The sequence below is a fragment of the Pavona decussata genome, unplaced genomic scaffold, assembly GCF_977016875.1.
Source record: "Pavona decussata unplaced genomic scaffold, jaPavDecu1.1 SCAFFOLD_137, whole genome shotgun sequence".
In the NCBI taxonomy this organism is placed as follows: domain Eukaryota; kingdom Metazoa; phylum Cnidaria; class Anthozoa; order Scleractinia; family Agariciidae; genus Pavona; species Pavona decussata.
In genome coordinates this window covers 1641776-1650526 of record NW_028145550.1, presented here as the reverse complement: position 1 = coordinate 1650526, position 8751 = coordinate 1641776, and the positions used below count along the sequence as shown (strand labels likewise).

General features: G+C 38.1%; 2 protein-coding genes across 2 annotated transcripts; one reads left to right on the top strand and one right to left on the bottom strand.

Annotated features, from left to right (window-relative positions):
• Window positions 1-2403: 2403 nt before the first annotated feature.
• On the bottom strand, window positions 2404-3821 carry LOC146467259 (melanocyte-stimulating hormone receptor-like). Its single transcript, XM_085126086.1, has one exon. The coding sequence runs from the start codon at window positions 3594-3596 to the stop codon at window positions 2673-2675; it is 924 nt and encodes a 307-aa protein (XP_084982212.1). The 5' UTR covers window positions 3597-3821; the 3' UTR covers window positions 2404-2672.
• Window positions 3822-5153: 1332 nt separating this feature from the next.
• On the top strand, window positions 5154-8281 carry LOC146467258 (melanocyte-stimulating hormone receptor-like). The gene has a single exon (XM_085126094.1). It carries the CDS (start codon window positions 6436-6438, stop codon window positions 7372-7374), a length of 939 nt encoding a protein of 312 aa, XP_084982220.1. The 5' UTR covers window positions 5154-6435; the 3' UTR covers window positions 7375-8281.
• The last annotated feature ends 470 nt before the right edge of the window (window positions 8282-8751 follow it).

Here is an 8751-nt window from a genome sequence, read left to right as displayed (position 1 = left end):
AGAACAATAGGACAGTTGACTGTAATGGAGAGTCTACTCGGACAGTTCTATGACTTGACTGCTTCTAGTTTGTCTAAAAACTTACCTTTTTAAGCGTTGTTTTAGTAAATAACTTTTGCCATACCTTATCATATTTTCGTTTTAGGTCTTTTACCCATTATTATTATTATTATTATTATTATTATTATTATTATTATTATTATATAATAATGATAATATTATTATTATTATTATTATTATTAATATTATTATTATTATTATTATTATTATTATTATTATATAATAATAGTAGTAATAATAAACGGTGAAAAGAAAAAAAATCAAAACGAAACAAAACAGACGCATAAGAATACACCAGGGGTGAGTCCGTTTTACCCATTTTTATTGAACGAAAGATAAAACTTAACTCTATTTAAAGTTCGGAATCGACAATATTTTATTCCCCATACAAAATGTTATAAAGTTTGCAAATTCTCAACGGTCGCCTGTAACCCAATACCCCTTGCACTCCAAGATCATCGTCCCACTATTAATTAATTATTACACGCCCTCTAGTGCCCTCTAGGGCTCCTTGTGATCCTACTTGTTTTATCTTCTTCTTCCCTTCTTCTTCGTAGCTTCCCACGCAAAACGTTCTTTGGCCCATCACTGCACGCACTCCTCGGGAGGAAATCAAGTAAGCCACCCCAACCCCCTCCCCAACACCCTCTGCCCCACCCCAGAAAGTAAAAATTGTCCGGTCCCTTAACATTTATTATTTACTAGAGTGGAAGCGGGTACCGGTTAGGTGATCATGTACCGCTTTTCAACAACAATGATGTGAATAATTAATGGTGAATAATTATATTGTTTTAGCTTTTCACTGACATTGCTGTGAATAATTAGATCCTTTTAGTGTATTATTTCAGACAAGTGGATACCAACTTTTTAAGCTATTTTATTTCTTAATGTTTTCTAAACACTCGCGCACGAAATTCCGGACAATAGAAATTTAGAATCGCGTTTACGGCAAACGGCAAACGTGAGATTCGAGTTCATGTTTTCTTGAAAAAAATAACATGGATGAAAATGATTCTGGTCTTTGATGCTAACGCAAAACTACTCGATTTTACTGAGAAACTGAAAACAGCGAGCAACAAAAGAAGGATAAACAAGGTCACGTGATCATTTCTGCTATTCGCCGTTTGCCGTAAGCGAAATTTTAGATCTCTCTTAAGGATACTGTGAGGTGAATAGAGTTTAAACATCCAATCAGAACATGAGAAAAATTCACAACCTAAACTTTTTAAACTCTCGCAAATAATTTTACACACCGAACAAACATTCAGCTAAACTGTAAATTCTGATTGTTATGTCCCGGCCTTGTGTTGGCTGCTTTAATACGCGTGTTTTTCCGTTCATGCATAAGAAACAGAAGACAGAGGAAAGTTATATTCACTCATAACATTGTCCGATAAAAAACCACAATGGGTGCTGCTGCTCGTGGTTGCAGACCACTTGTTCTGGAGCAGTAGAAAATTATTGACTATTCCATTTAGATAACGCAGTCAAGAAATCCAAACACTTATCAACAAAAACAAGAAGAAAATGTAGGTACTGGTGGATCTTCACTTTCTGTTTCAGAGTCTGTAATTCTTGGTAAACAGGGGATGGATTCGCCGATCCCTCTCGGCTAAGTTAAGACGGATCCTAATAATTGCTCCTTGACAATAGTCTGTTGTTATTCCAACAATAGTCAGCTGTTAGTGGTCTGATACATCTAAACTTAGGAGGGCTTCTTGAATCTACCCCCATTACAAGCCGATGAGCTCACAGAAGATTAGTGAGACCTTACAGTTCGAAGCGGATTCGTGGGAAAATTAGACATCAATGATAAGGTGTTTCCAAGCGAAATTGAACTCGGCAAAAATGGGTTTGTCTTCGAGAAATCGGAAACTAAAGAAGTTGTTCTTGATTATCGGAGAAGGCTTTTAAGAGGACTCATCTAGGTCATGCGTCTCCTAACGATGATTGTGACTTGTAGGCTGCCGAGGCAGTACTTGGATGGACCGCAGCATGTGCCATCGATCGCGATCGAAGGGATTGCAGGACACACAGTGTTAGCTTTATTGATGGCGATACAGCACATTGTTGTCAAGCGGAAGCAATCTGGCAAGTAGCGACGACTTGCTTGGAAGAATACTAGGAAGCTGATCCGTGGATGAACTAAACGTACTAGAGACGAAGTTATTCTACAGAAAAGGAAAACACTTGGCGATGATTTCACCATGGAAGTCGGGGCACGAGCCAAAACAGCCTAACAACCAACGACAGGGTTATTCAGTGCTGAGTCCCGACTAAGCAGCCTTGACTGAAAGTTCCATCGTGATAACGAGTTGTTGTTAACAATTGCAACAACAGGCATGTTTATAATAAATATGACTTCGTACTGGTCACAGTATAGGTTTCACACAGATTCGCTTCATTCATAGCCATTTGAAAAATCTTGCACTCAGCCTCTGCGTCAATGCGTTCTCAAAGCCCCAACCTTTTAAAAACTGCTTCCGTTCACTGGGATAAGATGCATCTTCTTAATAGATAGTTTTTAGATAGTCTAATGAACTCTATTTCAGTAAAAGGTAAACGTAATACCGTCATAAGCGTAAAGGTAATGAACGTCTTGAACACAAAGGCTAATTCGATGAACAGTAAAAACTTCTGATGGTGTCCTTCACTGCTTGTCTTACTTCTCTGATCTTCCAGCAGTAAAGAATCGGGTTTAATGACGAGTTTAAGAAAATTAAAGTTGCCACAAGTTCCCTAGCAACATAAAATGATGGAGACAACCTTTTTTGAGTAGTTAAAGCCTCAGTCAAACCAAACGGTAGATAACAAACAATCATCGCAAACTCTAGCCATAGTGCAGTGGACAGTGCTTTTCTGTACCGAGCTACGTTCAGCGGGACTGCTTGGATCGGTTGCCTAGGGATTTGTACTTGTATCATGTGTTGGCGTAGAGTGAGGAAAATTTTTCCATATGAAAAGGTTGAGATGACTAGACACAGTACTACACCTATATACCTATACCATAAGGTTATGTGGTAATTCCAAAAGTACGTTGTTGCGCCAAAAATCGTTCCAACCCAAAATACAGTTACAATGAGATATGCCCGCTTTAAAGTTACAACATGTCTGTACCTGAGCCCCAATGACAGGGCGAGAAGTCTGTCCACGCTTATTGCAGTCAAAGTCAACAATGATACCGCGCACAAAATAATTGTGGTGATAACACTTAAGGTTAATGCGTAAGGACAAATATCCCAGCGTTCATGCACCACTGACATCCAATACATAACAATAAGAGGCTCCGAAAAAAGACGCACGCAGATATCACTTATTGCCAAACAACGGAAAAACAGTTTCATTGGCGGATGAAGCGAAGACTCCTTGTGTAGCGCAACTAGGATCAAAGCATTGCCCAAAAATGCCGTAATTGAGAAAAATATGTTAAATACTGCCAGAAATATCAGCTGCAAATGTACTCCTCCTGTTAATTCAGGTGAACAGAACAGTTGTTTCAATGTTTTCTCGTTTCCATGTTCAGTTAAATTTCCCATGACAGTTTTTGTGTACCTCTTCACTGTAGATATGCTTTTGAAGGGCGACTATGCTGAAAAGTTAAATTAAATGATTTTGTTTCTATGTTAATTACGATTTTCATAACAGGAAGCAACTGCTGCAACTGTTTGTTTTGAAACTTAAACGCTTTTATCTTTTATGATGGTCACCTGCTAATAACTCATCTTACACTCAAACATGTCACGTCTAGTAAATATGTGAAATACCTCGAAGGGATTTTAATTAAGGCGGACTTTTTATTGGTCATTTTCGGTTGACTTTTAAGGCAACTTTCATAGCTTATTGTGCCGTTTTTCATGTCAACAATAGTTTTATTCTCTGGTTGCTATTTTCGTCGCAGCCGCAGCCACGAGATTTTACTAGGAGCGGTCTTCCACCTCAATACATTTCTGTGATTCAGGTCGCTAAGTTTACGCGTCATGTTCGTGTAGTTCGACAAATCTTCCATATTCCCAAGGGAGATAGGTCAGTGTCATAGGGATCGATATTTTAGCCTTTGAATTGTCTTAAGTCTCAATTTTTAGTCAAATTTATTGAACACAAAAAGGAGACAAATTCCGTGTTTTCCTACCTCTTAAAAACGTTAGTATGGCAATTTTCCACCACTCTCCCAGAAGCTCGCCAAGCAGCGACTTCAATTCGCCAGTTATAGCCAGAGAGCTATGTGTGAGATCACCCAGTCGTTCTTACTGTGGAGGCCAAGTGGTCCTGTCTACTCCAGAAAATTGGCCTTTCCCGAAGTGATAGCCGGGGATTTGGGGATAAACAGGTCAGATCTTGGGAACGCTATGGCGGACCGTGAAGTTTGGAGCACAGTTGTTGCATGTTTTCCGACCTAAAGAGTCGAACGATGATGATGATGATGATGATGATAATGAAAAAGTTAGATTTCCAAGCCTCATACGCGTTTATTCTCAATTTATACGCTGTCCAAACCTACTTTCTTAATTGTCAGTTCCGACCAACAACAGAAACCTTATACCATGTAACACGCGTACGAAAAGGCACATTCGGTTGCAATGTCATATAACGTAACGATAGTTCCGGGTAACACGCTTCTGTGACCAATTTAGGTTAACGGTGATCTGAATAAGTGAATGATCATTGCAGTTATATACGCAATTCAAGCAGTTGGGAAAAGAAAGCCTGAAAAAAAAATCAGGCTTGAACGGGACTAGACCCCATGACCTCTTTGACACCGGTACAGTGCTCTACCAGTTGAGCTATCGAGCCAACTGGGAGTTGGTCATTTTGTGAATTCGTATTATACCCGTAGAGGTGATGCGAATCACAACATTTGTATTGTTGAGCTCCACTGGAGATTATTTTTTCAGATTAAGCCAGTTAAGAGATCAAATGTGTATTTTTCATTATATGGGTACTGTGCGTCATAGATATTTACTTGTTTTATTTCTGAAGAAAAAATTTACCAAATGCCTTTGGCCGGCTGTTTGTCTTTCATAGCAGATAAAAGTTTAAAATTAAAAATTCGCATGGTAAATCAAGTCAAATGGGACAAATGTGTACTTTATATTAAATTCACTTTACTTTCGTGGACATCTTGTCTATTGAAGTGAGATACAGCTTCCTGTCATGGCTAAATGTATCGTTCCTTTTTCAAGGCCTGCCATAAAATAAGATTTTTCGCTACATCATTTGCTATTTTGTTTTTCAGTTGACAATTCTTGATAGATACTTTTTTTCAGTTACTGACAAAGGTGTACTCCGGAAAAAGAATTCCGTGTTCTAATGATAGGATTGCCAAATTTGTATTCGTTATGTTGTTCCCTTCTTCATAGAGCCAATGCTTTTATCAAATGGGTACGGCATCTGCTTAAGTTAGGTCTGGCTATTACCGTTTGCGCTCTTGTAATAGATAAACGTCCACAATTTGGCATCTGTATGATACATGAAGTCAAATAAGACAATGATGTCTGTTGTATTCAGTTTGTAACTTCCTAGGGCCGAATGCTTTTATCAAATGAGTATTAATCCTGCTAATGTTTGTTCAGCAAAGCAAACTTAAACTAGTCTGCCTATTACCGTTTGCGCTCTTCTAGTAGATAAACGTCCACAATTGGGCATCTGTATGATACATGAAGTCAAATAAGACAATGATGTCTGTTGCATCCAGTTTGCAGTGTGCTTAACTTGACTGACATTTTTTCCAACTTCAAATAAGGTATACATGATCCTCTTGAATATAATTTCTTAAAGCCGGATGCTTTTGTCAAATGGGTATGAAAGCTGCTTATGTTTGTTCAGCTAAGCAAACTTAAACTAGTCTGGCTATTACCGTTTACGATCTTCTAGTAGATAAACGTCCACAATTGGGCATCTGTATGATACATGAAGTCAAATAAGACAATGATGTCTGTTGCATCCAGTTTGCAGTGTGCTTAACTTGACTGACATTTTTTTCCAACTTCAAATAAGGTATACATAATCCTCTTGAATATAACTTCCTAAAGCTGGATGCTTTTATCAAATGGGTATGAAACCTGCTTATGTTTGTTCAGCAAAGCAAACTTAAACTAGTCTGGCTATTACCGTTTACGCTCTTCTAGTAGATAAAACGTCCAAAATTAGTCAGATCATATGAAAACATTGCTTTCTTTTCGTTAAACACCTGCTGTGTTATTATGAAATTCACAAAATAAATTAAAATTATACGTGTTCTTACATGTTTGCGTGTAAATTCCTCGCGGTTTTGAAAAGTCAATCATTGTATTCCATCCAGCTTTAACAAAATTTGTGATATTTAGACTGCTGTCATCAGTTAACGCCACTGAGTTTTTGCGTTCGCTTTGAAGAGACATGGCGATAACAAATTTAAGTGGATACGAAAACCAGCAGACATATGAAGAATTGTTTTGCTCGGCACACATAACGGGCGGACTAGAAAGTTCCCAGATAGGTATTTCAGTGATAAACATTTTCTTGTCCATTACTGCATTTCTTGGAAATACTTTGATCCTAGTTGCACTTCACAAGGAGTCTTCACTTCATCCGCCGTCCAAACTCTTGTTTCGCAGTTTAGCGGCCACTGATCTTTTTGTTGGTGTCGTTGTGGAGCCTCTCGTTGTTACGTATACAATTTCTGTGATGAACCAACGAGGGAATATTTGTCCATATGCGTATATCGCAAGTCACATAACAGGCTATATTTTGAGTTCAGTTTCTTTGTTTACATCGACTGGAATAGGCGTGGACAGACTTCTCGCCCTGTTGTTAGGACTCAGATACAGACAAGTTGTAACTTTGAAGCGAACATATCTAGCTGTCGGCGGGTTTTGGGTTGTGTCCATTGCGGGTTCAACACTGTATCTTTGGGATTACCGAATAACGTTATGGTTTGGCTACACAATCGTAATACTGTGTCTACTCACCTCAATCCTCTCGTATGCAAAAATTTTCCTTACTCTCCGACATAATCGAGTGCAGATGCAACTCCACGTTCATCACGGAGAGCAAAGCCAAGGGAGGCGGCTTTGCAGAGAACGATACAGAAAGACAGTGATTAATGCCCTGTGGGTACAGGTGGTGTTAGTTGTTTGTTATCTACCACACGGTGTGGTTGAAGCTTTGCTCAGTCTCAATGGTGTATCTTCAGTTCTTTTTAGAGCAAGGGGAATTGACGCCTCGTTTGTTTTCTTAAACTCGTCATTAAACCCGATTCTTTACTGCTGGAAGATCAAGGAAGTAAGGCAAGCAGTAAAGGAAACAGTTAGACAATTTTTCTGTTTATTGAGTTAGTCGTTGTGAAAGTTTCTTTGGCCAGAATTATTGAACTTGTCGACATTTAAAGCTGCATTTCTAGGATAACTGATGTCCAATTATAAAGCGATCCTTATATATTGTACACAGTAACCGCATATACTTAAATTTAAATTTCTTTGTTTTAAACTAGAATTTATGCTGTAAATTAGTTTTAAAAACAATCTTCCTTGCACAAAGGTGTAAAATATGTGATCATATCTATCAGCATTCGACGTTTTGTAACAGCTCGGTTTTTCTCATTAAAATATCTCGATCTTCGCCAGTCGGATGAGTAAAACCGAATATGCGTTGTATTCATGACTTCGACTTTGAACGATAGATAAGTAGTTAGCAGTCTAAAACTACGACGTATTTGGATTAGTTTCGCAACATTTCAACATAAATTAAGAAAGTAAGTTCAGGCGAAGTAAATGGGAAAACGAGAACGTTGTAACAAAAACATACAGTAAAGGAAGAGTTTTCTCGTAGCACGAGTCAAATTCGAGTTACGTTCCGTTTCTTCTGTTTGCTTCTTCCTTTTGCTTGTTTTTCTTTTGATCAAAGGCTGTGATTGTGATTCTTTCTTTCATAATGATGTGCCAACTGATGTTCGAAGCATTATCGTCAACGAGATCGCGAGAATTCATTGTTGGTAGCAAATTTAACCCCAGTCCTCATTTTTTCTAGCCATCTATAATTTTTCTGATAGGGTTTGTCCAATGTTGTTCATAACTAAAGCTTCAGTAACTATGTAGTATAAGTATCGTATTGACTATAGTGTAGGTAATGTATTGCGAGTAGTGTAAGTATTGTAGATAGTATAAGTGTCGAATTGTTAGCAGCACAAGTATTGCATTGAATTGTAAGTAGTATAAGTATTATATAATAAATAGTGAGTAGTGGACATATTGTTTTGTAAGCAGCTTTCTTGTATATGTGTTGCAATTAAAAACAAAAAAGAAAAACTAAAGCTTCAGTCACTATGCCTTGTGAAACCCACGTGTTGGGAAATTTAAGAATTCTCATGGCCGTCTGCATTTTGGCCGCGAAGGGTACAGATTCTATTCTATGTTATCCTGGGCTTCTAGCGGATGCAACAAGATGGCGCTTGAGTCAGGCAGGTAATACTTCATCACCGTCCGTTTTCTCAGTCGTTGAAATGGGATCTCTGCTTCAGGTGTATGCAACTACACGTCTTAATCTTGCTAGGAAATTTACGAACACTAACGGTTGTCGTATATCTTTCCACAGTAGCAGCGAATCACAGCGGTTAAATGGCTCTAGCGATTGATATTAAAACGAAAAATATTGCAAACCTGAAAGTTACTTTTTTCCCGTTTACCACAAGCGCATTATTATATAAAAGAGAACAAC